General features: G+C 33.8%; 3 protein-coding genes across 3 annotated transcripts; 1 reads left to right on the top strand and 2 right to left on the bottom strand.

Moving 5' to 3' along the window:
• Nucleotides 1–1,798: 1,798 nt before the first annotated feature.
• Nucleotides 1,799–3,425, bottom strand: LOC112521045 (phospholipase A1-Igamma3, chloroplastic). Its single transcript, XM_025129674.1, has 2 exons — nucleotides 2,605–3,425; nucleotides 1,799–2,501 (listed from the first exon to the last, which is right to left on the bottom strand). Exons 1-2 carry the CDS (start codon nucleotides 3,423–3,425, stop codon nucleotides 1,799–1,801), a joined length of 1,524 nt encoding a protein of 507 aa, XP_024985442.1.
• A 7,570-nt stretch (nucleotides 3,426–10,995) lies between these two features.
• Nucleotides 10,996–17,312, top strand: LOC112521044. The gene is made up of 12 exons (XM_025129673.1): nucleotides 10,996–11,166; nucleotides 11,429–11,598; nucleotides 11,763–11,954; nucleotides 12,476–12,638; nucleotides 12,860–13,043; nucleotides 13,651–13,793; nucleotides 14,749–14,883; nucleotides 14,996–15,165; nucleotides 15,514–15,705; nucleotides 16,055–16,217; nucleotides 16,350–16,536; nucleotides 16,797–17,312. The coding sequence occupies exons 1-12, from the start codon at nucleotides 11,043–11,045 to the stop codon at nucleotides 16,939–16,941; spliced, it is 1,968 nt and encodes a 655-aa protein (XP_024985441.1). The 5' UTR covers nucleotides 10,996–11,042; the 3' UTR covers nucleotides 16,942–17,312.
• Nucleotides 17,313–18,294: 982 nt separating this feature from the next.
• Nucleotides 18,295–18,839, bottom strand: LOC112521688 (photosystem II 5 kDa protein, chloroplastic). Its single transcript, XM_025130681.1, has one exon. It carries the CDS (start codon nucleotides 18,798–18,800, stop codon nucleotides 18,465–18,467), a length of 336 nt encoding a protein of 111 aa, XP_024986449.1. The 5' UTR covers nucleotides 18,801–18,839; the 3' UTR covers nucleotides 18,295–18,464.
• Nucleotides 18,840–19,676: the final 837 nt, after the last annotated feature.

Below are 19,676 nucleotides of genomic sequence, written 5' to 3'. Positions count from 1 at the left end.
GGATGGAGTGACTTATTATGTTAAGTCCATCTCTTATTATTAAGTTAAAATTAAAAATTTACTATAATATAATTAATGAAGTTAATTGTCCATCAACCTCATTAAACTGAAATCAAACAAACGGCCATTTAAATAAAACATGGTCCCTCACTCCATTTTAAATTTATAAAGCACAACCCATGTCTCTGCTCAACCCATAACTAGGATTGCTTAAAAACTCGACGAATCTGATTAATCCGATCAACCCAGTCCAACCCAATGTAAATTAATTTAACCTGAAGTAACTCAATGTCTAATTAAATTGTAAAATTTTCAAACCGTAGATATGATTTGATATTGAGTTACTATTATTTGAACTCAACCTAACCCAACCCAACTTGATGTTCTTTTACTTCTTGGATTTAATATGATTGTTGAGTTTATATTAATATGTATATTAGACAACTACACTATCATATATACTCTTTATATACGCATATTTTCAATTTGTTCTCCATCTTTATATAATTCATTCATATATATGTTCAGTAACTGTGAACCTATATATGTAAATTGAGAAAATTAATTGAATGTGATATACGTAAGATTTAAGAAGTATGAATAAGTTATATCAAATGGTTGATGATAAAAAAAAAGTATGAGTAGAGAAATAACGTATTGAAATACGTATTAAAGGTTAGGATAATATATTTTTATATCAAAGTATCAACCTGACTAACCTGACCAGCCCGTACGGTTTGGGTTGGGTTAGGTTGCACTTTGGTTTGAGTTGGGTTGAGTTGTTCAAATGTCTTCAACCCAATCAACTCAACCCATGAGCACCCCTACCCACAACCGTTATAAAAACCATTAAAATATGAATATATCCATGATGCATCTCGGTGCACCTCATTTGTGTTGACATTCAATTAGGATTGGTTTAAGGGTGAAGATCTTTTTTTACGCTTCTTACCATAATTTCTCTTATCACAGGAACCCAACCAATTTAGGGTATATGTAGATATGGCGAAGGATCGTGTGGGGATGAGAGTTAAGATGAGAAATATAGGAGATCAAGACCCTTGATCACCTTTAATTTCAAACCCATCCATGAATCATGCTTGATAAGGTGATTGATCCGGTGCATCTCGATGAATCTTATCATAATGTGCATCCATGTGTGGAGATTCCTTCTTACACTTCTCAACTTAACTCTCTTTCTCAACAAAAGCCAATTCATGTAGATATAGAGGTATCTTTAGTGTTTTAATCAAGGGTGGACCCATGATTTTTGCAGAGTGTGTGCACCTTTAAAGTGGACTAAGGACCCATAAAGTCGCTCGATGTATTTTTCAGTCGAATTCCATCATTTCGAGAATTTTTAAATTTTTTTGGGTGATTTCAAGATATTTTAAGTTTTTGGTGGATGGTCGACGACCTTTTTAGTTGCTTTCGAGAAATTTTTTTGACTTTTTGGTTGATGTTTGTATTTTCTAATATCCAAATTTCACAAATTTTCAATAAACCTAAAATCAAAAGAAATTTAATTTAATACAAAAAAAAATCACACTGAGTAATTATATTTTGACTTGACATCAAAATATTACGTACTAACATCCAACAAAACAACAATTTTAAATTTTAAACCAAGTTACTAAACAGGAATCCTCGTCCCAATTTAACGGGCCTGGGTTGGGGGACACTCCCATGCCTATTCATAATCTTTACCAACATATTTTATGCTACAAAATCATACAATTATTTAATAATTTATACAATTACCATATAATAATTAATTATTAATTAACCACGTGCATAATCAAAGTGCATTCAAAGTAGATTTGGTGGCAAACTTGAGAACTTGTTCTAGATGGTACGCCGTGTCCGGTGGATGCGAATCCAGCCGCGGCCGCTCCGGCAACACCCACCGCCCATCGCCACCCCTCACCATCCCCTTATTCTCATCCTGCCGCCAGTACGCCGGCACCCCATACTCATCCTTCAAGAAATCACAACTCTTATTCACTAGTGCAATATCCCTCTTAGCTGCAGAACAAAACCCTCCACCACCACCATCACCACCATAACCATCCACCAAATGCAATAAAGCTTCCAAATTATGAGCACAGCTGATATCATTCGTTCGTTTCAAAAATGGTGAATCGTTATGATCCAATTCCAACTCCACTCCCACATGAGCGTAGCTCCATGGAAACAAAATCTTTTCTTCGATGTACTTCTGGTGTTTTGTTTTCTCGTTAGCAAAGATTCCGGGCACTTTCGGAACCTTATCGTGTACATTAACCACCCGTAAAACCTTGATCCCAAGCTTATCACAACGTTCCTTGAACTTCAAGTTACCGACTCTTGGGCCGGAGAACGAGAAGACCGTGATCGGGATCTTGTTACCGGTGTTTGTATAGTTTAATCTCATCTCTGCAATGTCGTAAGCGCTTAATAGCGCGAGTGCTGCCCCGAGACTGTGTCCTGTGATCGTGATACTGAGCTCTTCACCTTCGTACCTGTTGAAAAGAAGTTGTATTTAAAATTAAGTTCCGAACTTCTCACAATGAATTTAATAATTGTTGTCAAGTTTTATTGTCATTTTACAAATGATTTCGTTACCTCTCTTTAATTCTCTTGATCTCTGAAAGTATTTGTTCGCGAGCCGAAAACGAGCAATAATGGCATGCCTGTTCTTTAGTCGTGTACAAATCGAAGAACCCTGATTCGATCTTGATCGAAGGATCATCGCTGAAATGAGCCGGATGCAAGATATCCTTCAGGTCATGAATCCATTCAAGATACGTGACGGTTCCTCGCCATGCGATGACGATATCTCGCCGGCCAAGTCGCTGGACCTCATCTTCATCGGTGGCAACCGCCACATACCCCATCCAGTTCGCATGTTGACTCCAAACACTCGATAACTTGGATCTTTGGAAGAAATTTGGAAGATTGATATTGGAAGTGGCATACAAGTACCTGCTAATATGGTATCCACGATCACCCATTTCAAGCTTTTCGAAGAAATGCGTACCCGTATATTTACAAGTTCCACAGTATTTGGATCGTGGGTCGAAGTCGAACGAGTCGTAGCAGGCTTGGGCGAACTCACCGTAGCGAATGATTTCACGGCGGAGGTGGGAGTTTATGGGGTTTAAAAGACCATTCCAGTCGTCGGATCCTTGGATTTCTTTCCAAATTTGACGAAGAGGTGGATCATGTTCCTGTAAATCTTCATGTTCTTGATGGTTTTGGATGTGGGTTTTTGAATTTAGGGTTGGAAGAGAAGAGGAAGTAGTAGTTATGGAGGTGGGTGAGATGGGTTTGGTTTGAAAATGGAGGTTTAGGGTTTTATGGAAGAGATGGTTGGAATTGGAAGGACGGTGGTGAAGGTGTTTAGGGTGATGGAAAGATGATGGATTTAGAGAGGCCACCGCCATGAGAGAGAGATGAAGGTTTTTGGTGAAGATGAAATTATGAGACTACAGTATTCGGTCAAGGGTTTGCGTCAACAGGTTATTTATTTATACAATGTTGGAACCGGTTTTTTTTTACCTTAATAGTTCCATTAAAAGACAACATCTGAATTGTTAAGAAGTGAATCTTGTTTGACAAAAAAAAAGTCTGCCTCTTAATGGTTCTAAAACCATCTGAATGATTTTGTATCATGGATCTCCCTTAACCATTAAGAGCCCTAATTTCATTGTACGCAATTACCAAATAATTATATTTCATTTTGCACTACATAATGAGAGCCTCTTAATCATTCTGACCACTTAATCATTTTGCACCAAACTATTCAGCAATTGCCAAACAGCCCCTTATACAGGGTAATTTTAAAAAATTAAATCATGTCAAAAAACTTATCTTACATATATATAAATGATCATTGAAAGTACGATGCTACTTCAGACTTTTACTCTTGAAATAACTCTGAATAATAATTCTGAAGTAAAACTCTGAATAATAACTCTGAAGTAAAACTCTGAATAATAACTCTGAAGTAAAACTCTGAATAATAACTCTGAAGTATAACTTTGAAGAATAACTCTGAAGAATAACTCTGAAATAAAACTCTAAAGAATAGCTCTGAAGTAAAACTCTAAAGAATAACTCTGAAGTATAACTCTGAATAATAACTCTGAAGTATAATTTTGAATATAACTCTGAAGTAAAACTCTAAAGAATAGCTCTAAAGTATAACCCTGAAGAATAACTCTGAAGTAATATGAAAAATAAATCTGAAGTAAAACACCATTTTTTTGGGAATCAGTTACCACACGAATTAATTAACCCAAGAATAAAATCAATTGATTCTAAATTAGTGGGATTGATTGAATAAGAGGACACATATCGATCAAATGAGTCTAATTGAACTGTTAATGTAAATGCTTAGATACGTTCAAATGAGTCTAATTGAACTGATAATGTAAATTGTGTCTAGATACGTCTTTAGGCAGGAAAACAAGATAACCATCTTACCAAAAGATGACACGTGTCATATATATATATATATATATATATATATATATGTATATGTGTGTGTATGTATATAGGTGGAGGTTCAAACGAGAACACCTCTATTTTTCGAGAACAAGAGAACATTCTTATCACATGTAATAATATGCGTGAGAGGACTCTGTGATGTGCGGACGACGTGTTCTACGACTTAGGCCGCACCAAAGGTTGTCTGTGTTTATGATTTAGCATCACATGTGATGGTCTTGATGAATTATACTATCATATCAACAACATCCTTATCACATGTGATAATACTTGTGAGGGAGCTTAGTGGTGTAAGGACGACTTGACCCGCAACCAAGATCACATCGAAAATCGTTCGCGTCTTTGATTTAGTATCACATATGTATCATAGGTGATGAAATAATAGTATCACATGTGATTGTCTATAGTAAAAAATGTTCTCGTATTTTCATAAAATAAAGATGTTCTCATTTAAACCATTCGTTTAAAATTAAAAATAGCAAAGCATGAAGCATTGTTTTAATGAAAAAAACTGGAATATATTTTAATAAAAAATCCCAAAGTGCGGTTGACCGAGAAGACCATCCCAAAAAGCTTAGGTTCGAATGTGCTTGTGGAAAACTTGGTAGGGTCAATGGTTCATAATTCGTCCACACAAAACTCATGTTATGAGTCAAAAAAATTGAGACAATATAAAATAAAAATTAAATACTTATTTTTTTAATATTAATTATATTATTAAAATTTTATACATCTATCATCTAAACAAACTTTAAGAAATTTTACATTAAATCAGAGGGTGTTTGGGATTGTTTATTTAAAACAACTTATGTTTTTTTTTGTAAAAAAGTGTTTATTAACTTATGTGGTATTAAATCGGAGTTGTAAAAAGTGTTTGGATTAGCTTATAGCGGTACCAAAAAGCAATAAGCTGATAAGTTGTTTTTTAGTGTTTGACAAATTTTGCTTACATATGTAAAATGACCAAAAATGACAGTCTTCCATATAATAATATTTTTGATTATTAACTTATTTGATTTTTTAACATGTAAAAATTTATTTTTCATCATTTATAATAATATTTTTGACAAAACTTTTTATCAATAAGATTAATAATTAACAAACATTAATAAAACAAGGTTAAAATGTTAAACTGGTAATAAACAGTTTTTCATAAGTCAAGAAGAATTAACTTATCAAAAACTGTTTATTACCGGTTTGACACTGGTATAAGTAGTTTTTTTTCCTTACCCAAACATTAAAAAACAGCTTATCTCCGATGCCAGACTAAAATAAGTTAAAAAACAGTTTTGATAAGCAATCTCAAACACCCCCTTAGTTGTTTGCTTGAATGGTTCAATCTCTAAATCATAAATCAAATCGTAATTATATTTAGAAAATTTTCAAATCAAATCGCGACCATATTGATCAAATGGGACCACAAAAAGATGGTGTGACCGAATTAGTTGAGACAGATTGAATTGCTTTAAACTAAAAGAAACGTGACGTCTATCTTTAAAATGAATATTTTATCGGTGCAACATTATTATAAAAAATTATATCAAATTATAAAAAAAACATCTATTTTGATCCAAAATTAAAAGAACATTGGAAAGTTGAAGAGAAAATTAAACGCATCCTCAAAAATAGTCGGATTTTTTTGACAAATATGGAGTAAATCAAAAGACGGTTTGAGATTTTGGATTTTGATTTTTAACAGATTTTGGAATTTTGCCAATTTAAAGAACGCGAACAATTGAAAAGCAAAAATGTAAAAACTTAATATTTTGGATGGATCTTTTTATTGGGTCATAAAAATTGAGCATACAACATCAAAACCAAATATAATTAATATATGTTTATTTTGATGGTCGGTTTGGTCTAAACTGCTCAAAAAACGTTCAAACTATATATCGAACCGGACGGAACAATTTGATAATTTTTCAGATTGGGCCGGACCATCAAGCTGCTTAAATTTCAAAAAACGGTCTGGTTTAATTTGATTCGACTGATTGATTTAATCCCATAGTTTTTTTTTGAACAGCCTAAGATTGAAGCTGATCTAAAGTCCAGGTTATGAAACATGAACGAGCCCAATAATTTGAACACTTATAATTATTTCTAATGTTTTTATATTATCAATTTATGTAATTTTCATAATTTTCTTTGAAGGTATTGATTGATAAATATATATATATATATATATATATATATAAGGTTTATTTCAAATACAACCTATCGTATTTGTACAACCAATGCAACCCAATAAATTGAAATATATATGGAAATGATTAGAGTTCATTTATTATGATTTAAATATTTATGGAAGATGAATACGGTTCATTAATTATGATTAATACTTTATATTAGGAAATAATCAAAACCTCTATAAAATCACATATTAATCAAATGAAATGAACGGTTGAGATTGAGTTGTATTTGTTGCACAAATGATAAGGGTTGTATAATAACCAACCTCTCTCTCTCTCTCTCTCTCTCTCTCTCTCTATATATATATATATAAATGTATGATGCTTGTTTAGTTATCACGAAATATTAAATTGTTTATCTATAGTTTAGATTAAAGTTGATTACTGATAATTTCACTTAGTCCCTCATGAAACTCATCTGCAAAGACACTAATATAAGGAGGTATTTTTTGACTCACTAGCAGCTGCAGTGAGCAAAAGGTCTAGGATGAACCTAAAACCTACTTATATTTAGGTAAAGTCATCACATCTCTTTGTTAATATTTTTATATTAATAATTAATAACTATATTTTACATATCTATGCTATATTATAAAGCATTTAATAAAAACTTTTAAAAACTATTTTTTATGCATGAAGTATCTATATTATCTTATTAAGCAAATTTAACAAAAGTCTTAAAGTCTTAAAATATTAAATGACCAAAATACTATTTATACTCATTTTTTCACCCTCTCACATACACTCAACCTCTCACAACCGATTTTTTTAAAATTATAATTTTAAATTTACACTTTATACTCCTATAATTAATTAATTAATTTACTTTATGTCCTTTACTTTTAAATGTTTCATTTTAAACATTTATCAAATTAACATACATAATCGTATATCAATTAAAACATGTTTAAAAAATACATTTTTATTTTAACAAGTTACACGATTATAATCGTCTCGTTAATACCTTCGAAATGAGTTCAATATTGAATAGTTTTTGACTTAATTATATTATTATATATTATATATACTATGAAAAATTATTTTTAATATTTACGATTTATACTTTTATAGTTATATATATACTATATGTTTTGGGGTTAGGCTGTCCAAATTGCACTGTATAATATGTTTTGAATTAATATGTTCTTGGGTTTTTTGAAATATATATATATACATGTATTAATTCAATCTTAATATGAGTTTCTTGACAAGAAAGAGGGTAAGCAGTTGAAATTTCATTCTAAAACCCATCTTTTTTTGTCTTTTCATGGCTTATGATCTGTCAAATTTGTAGTTTTCTTTATTGGTTTTGAGTGTTTATCTTAAAACTCAAGTTTCTTGGTTCTTTGCTCTTGGTGTAAATCGAATACATTTGTGGAGTCGTTTAAATATATTGGATTTTAAACTGTCATACAATTTTTTTTCATCGATAGTTTGTAATTGGAACCATAACTCTTATTTATTCAAATTGTATTAATATGTAAAGACCAAGTGTAACTTATATCATTGTTAAATCTAATCTTATAAAACCAGTGGAACTTCAAAATCGTTAAAATTCATGGCTCCCATCGCATTGCGCGGGTGCACAACTAGTTGTTTATTGATGCATATTACTTAAAATTCAAGAGTACAAGTAATTTTACGTAAATACAACTTATTAAAGTTTCATTTTTAAATTCGTATAACTAACTGTAGATAAACATAATCAAATACATGATAAACATTCATTTTAAACATAGAAAATCTAAAATATAATTAAGATAAATATTGAGTTCTAACAAAATGTTTAATTATTAACTTTATAAAAAATTATATTATTAAAACAAAAATAAATTATTTTGTTATTAAATCTAAATTGAATTATAAAAAAAAATTGAATTAAAGAAGTTATACCAGAGAAATGAGAACTATTAAATAGTTAATATGACACTAATATCGGTTTATTTTTTTCAAAATTTTATGTTATCTTCAAATTTATATTTCATTTAAAAATAAAAACATCATCGATTTCTGAAAACCACATGAAATCGTATTATATCGATAGAGATAAAGAATAAAAACTAAACATGAAGATAGACATTTATCTCGCTGTATTGCGCGAGTACACTTCTAGTAATTATTAAAATAGATAAAATAATTTTTTTTTTGCTCTAATAGATGTTTTATATTATTCTATGAACTAAAGAAAACGATAATTAAACTACAACTATAAAGAATTTTGTAAAATCTAAATAAGAAGATAGAAAAGATTTTGTCATTCTTTTCCACCGATGAAATTGTAAGTATCGGTATTCTATATAAAAGGTTTTTTTAAATGTATTGAGATGATACAAAATTACATAATACTTTTTTAAAAGATAATTAGATAAAATGAATATATATATTTAAAAATAATAAATTTATACATTTCTGATTTTCGAACGGGTCTAGTGGCCAAAAATAAACCCATCTCAAACTCAAATGTCCCACAAAAGTCGTGTTTCAAATTTTGGGGCATTTGATTTTTACACAACCTCCTTATTTCTTTCGTTTCAGGTTTTCAGACCGTTTAAGTTTTACACACCCGTAATCTTAGGAGTCCTGGAGAACAGACAGGAAAATACCAAATAATTTTGTAAGATTCAAACCGATAACCTTTAAAAATAAAAAAAAATAAAAAAACCCCAAGCTTTAATTTACACCATTTTTATTAAAAAAATTGGTATAAAAAGAAATATATTTATAATATTTTGTTAAGCATAAACTAGTAGCAGGTAATGATTAAAGATGAATAATGATTTGCACTAAAAATGACATCATTTTAATAAATAAATAAATAAGAATGTTGATGCCTAGAAATGCCCTAACCACCTTAAAATGTGGATTTATTGCACAAAATTTCCATTTATTAAATGGAAGTGTTAGTAGTGAATGCATTGATGGAAACTTTACATGGTGGTTTCACAAAGATTATGACTCTTTACCTACTCCATAACACTAATGCTTGGTGGTATGCTATCATTTGACTTCCATCTTATTTACAACTATCTATTATTATATATATATATATATATATATATATATATATATATATATATGCGTGTGTGTGAAGGTTCAAACGAGAACCCATATGATTTGCGAGAACGCGAGAACAACCCAATAACGTTGAATTCTTGACCTTTAAGAAACTGGAATGATGTTTGTGGGTATATCCTTTATATGACCACAAAATAGATGGATGGAAAAATGGTTCGCTTCCTTCTAATGTTCGCTTTCTTCTAAATACGATGTTAATTATATCAATAGTCACGCTTAGTTACTGAATATCCACGACGTATCCCCACGTCCTTTGAGTGGATCCAAGGGACGGACCTACGATATAAAGGGAGGGAAGTACGAGTGCCTACATTCACCTCTACAGTAACAAAGTGAAATAAAAAATCTTTTCCCAACTCCTCGGCCTAACTGCTTCATCGGAGGTTGGGGATTTGTCATTTCTCCCAATACACCCTTACCTTCCGAAAGCGCATCGATGCCCATCCCCTTTTGCCCTAATCACACCCTGTGTACAGGGGCAGAACTAGCATTTAAGCACTAGGGGGAAAGGCCTCAGTCAAAAACCAAAAACCTTTGTTGACTAGCTTAAATTTTCTATTTTCACTTTCGTCTTACATGGTTTTCCTCCAATCCCATATGACCATATGCTTCCCTCCCCCAAGTCTCATCCAACGTACCCCCACCCCATCAATTTCCTGGATCCACCACACTGGTGGTGAGCAATTTTTATCCATTTATGTAAAGGTTGGTCAATGTGAATTGTATTAATTAAATCTATTTATATAAAATTTGTAGTAGATTTAATTAAATCAACGAACTCCTCATCTTTTAAAATTAAGAAAATGGTTTCGTATTCATTAGAATGTAATAATTAATTAAAGGGTCATAAATTTATTATGTTTTTTTTTAACATCAAAGTCATATCAGTTGAAGGTTACAGAGTAATATCTTTAAAGACATGCATGCTTTGAATTGAAACTCATTTAAAGTCATTTAACTAAATAACCCGCGTTAGAAAGGGCCACTAGTTTACAAACGTGTGTACTTAATTCATCAATAAATACAATGATGTTGTTCATAAAACAGTTGCATGCGACAACTATACTTTCCTTTTAAAGAAATTAACCATATATATGTTCACCATCAACACAAAACTACTCCCAAAAATACCATTTTTTTCTACAACTATGGTATCAGACTCATCGAAACGTAACTCATAACAAAAATTGATAATGTGAAACGGACCCGATCCAACATAGAACTAAATACACACTGCACCCTTATAAAGAAATCCAAAAATACTAGTGTGAGGCAAAAAACACAAGAATGAGCAGCCAGGAGGAAGGGAAGACTGTCTGTGTCACAGGAGCTTCAGGTTACATAGCTTCATGGCTTGTTAAGCTCCTGCTCCACCGTGGCTACACCGTCAACGCCACCGTTCGTGACCTCAGTTATACTCCCTACATCTCTCTCTCTCTCTCTCTCTATATATATATATATATACATATATATCTATATCCTTTTTTTGGTTATAACATTTATATGTTCTTGACTAATCCTATGAGACCCTTGAAAATAACAGCCATGAAAATTCCTAGCGGAACCGGATACCTGTGGGGAAGAGCCCCAAGGTCTGGCATTTATTTGTCAGTTGAGTTGGCGTTATTGTAATTTAGTTTCTTATAAGTGATCATTCTATGTTTTTGATTCAGATGACCCAAAGAAAACTGAGCATTTGCTTGCACTTGATGGAGCCAAGGAAAGGCTTCACTTGTTTCAAGCAGATTTACTGATGGATGGTTCATTTGATGCGGTTGTCCAAGGCTGCGATGGCGTTTTTCACACTGCATCTCCCTTCTTCATTACAACCAATAATCCACAGGTGCTTAACCTTCATCACTCAATTCAGCTACTTTATATATATATATATAGAGAGAGAGAGAGAGAGAGAGGGGTTCAAACGAGAATACTAACCAAATAAAGAAACCAGATCAGTTGTTTTCTTGTAGTGATGGAAGTTCTTGTGGTACTGTTTCATGTATCTAGGAAGAGCTGATAGATCCTGCAGTAAAGGGAACACTGAACGTTTTGAGTTCATGTTCTAAGGTTCCATCAATCAAAAGGGTGGTTTTGACTTCATCTGTTGCTGCAGTTTTGTACAATGGTTCGCCATTGACACCAAAAGTTGTGGTTGATGAAAGCTGGTTTTCCGATCAAGGGATTTGTAAGGAATCAAAGGTGGGCATGATCGTATCTTAACTGTTTTGTAAGTCCAAATTAACCAGGGTTTTTCTTTACCAATCCTCTGAATCACTTTATTATAACAGGTACATGATCTATATTCTTAAATCCACGACTAAGACAAGAATGACACGTGTTATAGCTTATTTCACGTATCGCAATACTTGCAGATATGTTATTGTCCGTTGGCTAGACTTTGACTCTTTCTCCTTAATATATGTTGGAACCTCTCTTCTCTCCTGAAGGGCTCTTTTGAAGAGTAATCTAATGCAACTTCACATATTTTCACATGGTATGAAAGCCAAAATCTACCACCCTTGGGACTCGACTGTCTAGCCAATTCAATTGGAAGGGGTGTGTTAGAGTCTCACATCCGCTATATTTGGACCCTTTGTCCTCATTATATGTGTTAGAACCTCCTTTAATTTGCTAGGACTGTAATAGAGGATAATCTAACAGGGTTCCACATATTCTCGGTCATAAGATGCATGATCTGTGGTTTGATGTTGGGTATCCAGCTGTGGTATCCACTTTCGAAGACTTTGGCTGAAGAAGCTGCATGGAAATACGCAGAAGAGAAAGGCATGGACATGGTCACCATCAACCCTGCAATGGTCATCGGACCTCTACTGCAGCCAACCCTCAACACAAGTGCCCGTGCCATTTTTAGCTTGATCAACGGTATGCATATACATTCGCCCCATTCACCTAAAGTTCTAAACCTTGACCTTTGTTTCATGTTTTCGTGGTAATTTTTTTTGGTTAGCCATAGGTGTCTGGGCCGGCTTGTGCGCACCTCGACTAATCCCATAGGGCCCTGAAGAAGAGCCAGCCCAAACCTTTTTTTGCCAGTAAGCAAACTCTTGTTGGGTGATTTCACTAACATATTTACTAAAATGCAGCACCAACATACCGCAATATCACTGTTGGGTGCGTTCACATCACGGATGTCGCAATCGCACATATTTTGGCATTTGAGACGCCTTCCGCTAGTGGAAGATACTGCATGGCTGAGAGTGTTGTCCATTTTTCCGAACTAGTCCAGATACTACACAAGCTTTATCCTTCGTTCAAGCTTCCAAACACGTAAGAATTTTTATCTTCATTACCTACAACTACAAAAACGATGAGAATCAATTGATGTTGGATTCATAAAAATGGACCGATCACAGGGTTGAGTTTGAAATATGTAGTCCCACATCAGTTAGACTTGAATCATTTATCCTTAATATATGCTGGAACGACCTTCTCAACTGAAGAGCTCTTTTGGAGAGTAATCTAATGGTATTCCACATATTCTCACATGGTCAGAGCCAAGGCTACCACTCTCCGGACTCGACCCTCTAGGATAATCTATATTCGCCTAGCCCCCTCTCAACACTCTGGGACAATGTCTTTGTCTAGCCTCCATTGGAGGGGGCGTATCAGGGCCTACATAGGACAGACTTTGACCATTTTTTCTCGATAACGTTGGAACCTCCTTTTATCTCCTAAAGGGAGCTTTTTGGATTTAGGAGAGCAATCTAGTTAATGATATTTCTCATATTCTCACAAAGTCAAACAAAGTACTTTCCAAATTGCAGATGGACATAAATTTTGTAACAAATATAACACCAAAATATTCTTATATCTCCTGCATATGATACCATGATAAATGATCAGACTACTAAACTGGGTACTGGGATGGCTGCAGGTGTGAAGATGATGCTCCAATTGTGAAGTATCAGTTCTCCAAAGAAAGAGCAAAATGCTTGGGGATTAAGTATACACCTCTTGAAGAAGGCATCAAAGAAACCATTGAGAGCTTGAAGGAGAAGAAATTCCTAAAAACAGAATGAGCACGAAAAGCTAAATGCTAATTATTCAATGTGTTCGAATAATGCAAGCATAGGAGCAAACTAATAAATCATAATAAAGCACAAAAATACAAGCTTACAACATCATTTCAACTTCTAGATCATATAAATAATTTGTGGTTCTTCTCTATATATATGTTGCTTGATGTTGGTTTCACATAAACATCCAAATTGGCATATTCAACCATCGGACGACGACAACAACAAAATTACCATTTTAACCCTCTGTCTAGATTAAGTAATAAATGAAAAAGGATCGATTGATAAATGTTCCGAGTGGCAAAAAAAATATAAATTTGCTTCATGCCAAAGAGAATCAAAACAACAGTGTGACTCGAGCATTTCATCAAACAGCTTTCATGCATCTAATCGAAAAAATTATTATATGAAGTTCCCAATAAACAATAGTTATCTTTGGCATTTCATCAAACACCTTCCCTACATTTAACACCTTATCATCTTCAATAACACTTGACATTACAAATTGAGGTTTCAATCTAATAAAATATGAACATCAAACCTTAAAAATCAAACATTTTACAAGCACAATCTTCTCATTCCATCATAACCCAAGACTGAAATCCTAATTAGTAATGTCACTTGATACCAAACCCATCTTCTATGGGTGTAGGGACAGGGTGATATATGGTCCCCCAACCTAAGAACCAACAGATGATTATGGATACCATCAACCCTTTTTCTCGTCTACTGCCCATACATGTATTCAGAAATTTGTTGTTGTTGCAACACATGTCCACACTTTTCTAATAAATACCATGTTTAAAAATCCAGAATTTGAAGATAAGGCATGTTGATTATTGGTAACCAAAACGTCGGTGGGGATGGACGAGTATGAACCACATAAACAAATGATTCCAACTGCTGTAATTCTCATCCAGTACAAATAATAAAAAAAGGGACAACGGAGCGATGAGTAATAGTACCGGAGAAAATGAGCGGTGCCGGAAAGACGGTCTGTGTAACCGGAGGTTCAGGCTACATTGCTTCGTGTCTCGTCAAGCTTTTGCTGGAGCGAGGATACTCCGTCAAAGCCTCCGTGCGCTACCCTAGTCAGTTTCCATCCCTCTTTTGAACTTATTTTAATAGCTTTATATGATCAAATGAGAGGATGATCTGTGTCAGAAAAACCATGGTTATGATCTGTATTCTGGATTCCTTCAGATAATCCAACAAAAACAGACCATTTGCTGAAACTTGATGGAGCTAAGGAAAGGCTTCACTTATTCAAAGCAGACCTTCTTCAAGATGGTTCATTTGATGATGCAGTTGATGGCTGTGATGGTGTCTTCCATACAGCATCTCCTTTTTTCACTGCAGTCACTGATCCCCAGGTTTTTTTCACACTTTCTTACTAGCTTAATAACCTTTACTAACTCAAAATTTATTCCATTCGGTTGAAAGTGACTTAATGATATAAAAAATGACTTATTTAGTAAGTTTTTAGGCTTTTTTTTTATCTAGAAAGCCAAGTTTTTTCAAACCTACTACTCTTTAAAACATGCTCCTTCCATCTATGAGAAAAATTCTTTCAAATGAAAATCTTCTCAATCCATACAAACGGATTAACCTACTAAGATAACTTTATCCATACAGACGTAATGAAAAACCAACCAAACAGCCCGTTAATAAGTTTTTTAATGCTTTTTACTGACACCCAGATGTTTGACTGTTTGCTTCAGACAGAGTTAATTGAACCTGCATTGAAGGGAACACTCAATGTTCTTGCTTCTTGTTCAAAAGCTTCGTCGGTGAAACGAGTGGTTGTAACATCCTCCATGGCTGCAGTTGAGGCTACTGGGAGACCTAAGACTCCTGAAACTGTAGTTGATGAGACTTGGTTTTCTGATCCAGATCTTTGCAAGGAAATGAAAGTGAGCATATGAACCCCATTCAGACTTTTTTCTCATCGACATATCTACTATAATAAAGTGGCTCTTTTAGTACGATAACGTTAATAGACTACTTAATGGAACTTTGTGCTATTAGGACACTTGGAAAGTGTTCTAAAAGGGCGAAGATCAACACTTTTTAGAAGTAGGACAATTTACTTTTTTGTGTCATGTCAGGTTGTCCAACTTCATTGATAGAACTTATCTGGTCACGTATCTATTAGGACTTCCGTTAAGGTGTCTTGAAAGACCCATTTTGTTGTAGCGATCATTGTTTTCATCCCTTGCTTTCGAGTTTGGTTCTATTGCCTTTAACTGTTGTTACTTCAAGTTGTGGTATGTGCTATCAAAAACTTTGGCTGAGGAGGCTGCTTGGAAATTTGCGAAAGAAAAGGGGATGGATATAGTCACCATAAACCCTGCAATGGTGATTGGTACTCTATTACAATCAAATCTTAACACTAGTGCTGAAGCAATTGCAAGACTATTAAATGGTATGATCTTATTGTGTTCAGCTATATATATATATATATATATATATATATATGTGTGTGTGTGTATACACACTAGTTTCTTAACAAAAGATAGAAGTGTATCCGTCTGTTTGACTTCGAAGACGCTTGCAGGGTCAGAAACGTATCTAAATTCCAGTCTCGGGTGGGTTAACGTTAAGGATGTTGCAAATGCACACATCCAGGCTTTTGAGATCCCTTCGGCTAGCGGAAGATATTGTTTGGTGGAGCGTGTTGTTCACTATTCCGAGTTGATAGCGATTCTGCGAAAGCTTTACCCGTCTTGTCAACTACCAGAGAAGTAAGCCTCTTCACTTTATACCGGGTGTGTTTGGTTTGATCTGGTCTTTTTGGTGTAAAACTAGAGTGGTAATTTTGACAAGGCGCATCGTAGGCGAAATATGCTCACGATACGAGCATGCTATATATAAACGGACATGTGAATCGACCAAATAATTGACCCGTGGGCAAAAATACTACCTCCTGCGGAAATTGCAACACACATAACACGCTTGTGGTCTCGACTAAATACGTTATCTTCCATTGAATAACTTTTTGCAGGTGTGCCGATGACAATCCTTTCGCTCCAACGTTCCAAGTTTCGAAAGAAAAAGCAAAGAGCTTGGGAATTGATTACATTCCCATTGAGCAAAGCATAAAGGAAACTGTGGAGAGTTTGAAGGACAAGAACTTTGTGAAACTGTGATCATCTTCTATGCTGCCTCTGCTCTTTGAAATAAACCGTTCACGGCATCGCAATACGTATTTAGTACGTTCGTTCGTTGCGGAACGTGGTGCAATTTAACTAGAATTTATCAATCTGGAGTTATATTTAGATATAATCTATAATAAAATGGTGATATCTTTGCTTATTTATATAGAGTAGTTGTTTCCGTGAAGAGTGGAAAAAAAGCCCAATTAATCCATTTCTTAAATTTATCGGGCTAGTTTGGGCCAATGTCAATTTTCTCTCTCGAAGGACTAGATTCGTCGCATTGGATTAGCACATCTATCATATAAACAAAGGTTAACTAGGTTCAAATTTTAGTATTGGTATATTCAAATGCACCTAAGTAGTTTTGACATTCAATCAAGATTGATCTAAGGTGGTGATCTGTTCTTACGTTTCTCACTGTAACTTTCTTTGTCACTGAAACTCAACCTTTCTTTCATTGCCATATGCCCCTAATATGTTTAAACGACTATTTAGAGTTTCCTAGAGCTTCTTGTAAGTCTTGTTGGAAAACCTGTTGCTGCCTTTTATCGTTCAATATTTATAGTTTTAATTTCATAATGTTTTAGTAGTAACAAAGTCTTATAAGTTGAATCAATCAAAACATATTTCAACCGTTATTGTTGATAGATTTTTCAATCTCCCTCCATTCCTTATATTTACTCTGTAATTAGGGAAATCACCAAAATAGCCGTTTTATACGTATTGTATTAACAAAATAGCCATTTTTCAACAAGTTGTCACAAAATAATCATTATTAACTGAATTTGAATCGGTATTTTTGTATAATAATTGTCTTCAGACTTCTATATATATATCAATTGGTGTTTTTGTATCCATGTTAAATAGAAAATTATACGAAAATTTTCAAAAAAAAACAAGGGTTTTTGATGAATTTTCGACGGTAATCTGTCGGGAAAGTGCCATCAGAAAGTCGTCGGTAATAGCTAATTAAAACATTTCATTAAAAATGGCGTGACCGTCAGTAATCCATCATTATTCCATCGGTACTCTCTATATTCCACATACCATCATTTTATACGGTAAAATGTTAGCAACATATACCGACGGATTTGTCCATCGGATTTGTCGTGGTTTAGCAATGCCTTGCCGACGGATTTTCCGTCTCTAAATGTTAGAAGCCCGTCGAGAATGGTTCTTTCGGATGGAATACCGACAGATTTGCCCATCAATGATAATCCTGTATTTTTTGTACCGGAGTAAGTTCCAAGTCTCTCCATAATGAGTTCAAAACAAACATCCGAGTAAAATTAACCCGTTAATCGCTATGTTAACCGTCATATAAAAGGTAAATTTCGCACATTTGGAGATATATATAGAAGTAATTAATGATATAGAAACCGAATAATATTTTGAGAGCAGAATAAACATTTGTCATTCGAGACACCGTAAAATTAAATAAGCAAAAGCATCATCAATTCTAGAAACGCTCGATGCGCAAATTCAACTTGTCGTCGTACGCACGGATGATGCGACTAGTAACGGCAAATGCGAGCTGTTGGATTCGTGACACACACCTGTGCGTACTTCTTCTTAGCGGCCTCGGTCCCACGCTTCGGCTCCTCATCGGCCAATGCAATTTTGGCCACGGAAAATGCAGCCGCGGCTGCAACCGCAAACATCATGTCCCTCCTCCCATTGCTGCTGTTCCCCTCCTTTTGATCAGCCACCACAACTTTCTGATCAACTGAGGCCTTGGCCATCACCACCATTGCGCGGCGGCTGCTGGTGGTGGTGGTGGAGGGTTGCTTGGTGACTGAAATAGCGGCGGAGCCACCAAGGAATGAGGATGCCATTGTCATGGATGCCATTTGCGTTTGGAAGATTAGAGAATTTGTGTTATGGTGAGAAACAAGTGTAGGTGATAGATAGGTATTAGTTTTGTTAGGAGAAAGTGGTTTTCTTGAAGGGTAATCCATATTCTTATCCAAAACCTATGGAGATCTCAAATGGGTTGCTGCCACGTGTAAATCTTTATCTTGGGCATAAGCCAGTGTATGTGGTCTTGGAACCTCCATGGTGGCCTTGTCTAAATCTTAAGCTTGGTTTATGTCGATTTAAATCACTAACGTTTTTTAAGTTATTTCGTAAGTAGTTGAAATAAAATAAATATAATATAATATATAACTATCATTAAAATAATATTTTTTAATTAAAATTAATTTTCAGGGGTCTCTGTTTAAAAATCACAGTATTATTTATATTATTAAAATATTTTTATATATTTATTAAAATACTATTTTTCTTTCATAAACATTTAACATCAAGTTTTTTTATTGGTAGAATATAACAGGAACTATTACTCTTTTATGGTAATATTTTTTTAGAGTACTCTAAATTTAAAGAATTTAACATTTTAATTCGAGATGCAAATAAAAAGTTATGACATCACGATTGAAAACTTGATACCTACACGATGAAAATTCAAGAAGACAACCTTTGAAATTAAGACATTATTTGACGGAAATAAGCCAGCTTATTTTCTATGGTATATGTTTGAATGCACATATAAGTTAACTTATTGAAACATTACTTGGAGTAGCGTTTTGATAGCTTATTGTCACTTTTTCTAATTATAAAGCTCATTAATATTAATTATTATTTATTACTATTAATTATAAATAAATATTAACAAAATTTAAATATTACTAATATTGATAAATATTATTTAATATAAGTTGAAATTT

The sequence above is a fragment of the Cynara cardunculus genome (genome assembly GCF_001531365.2).
Source record: "Cynara cardunculus var. scolymus isolate 2C chromosome LG 11, CcrdV1, whole genome shotgun sequence".
Taxonomy (NCBI): domain Eukaryota; kingdom Viridiplantae; phylum Streptophyta; class Magnoliopsida; order Asterales; family Asteraceae; genus Cynara; species Cynara cardunculus.
The sequence above is the reverse complement of the archived record's forward strand: the minus strand, read 5'-3'. Positions and strand labels throughout refer to the sequence as shown.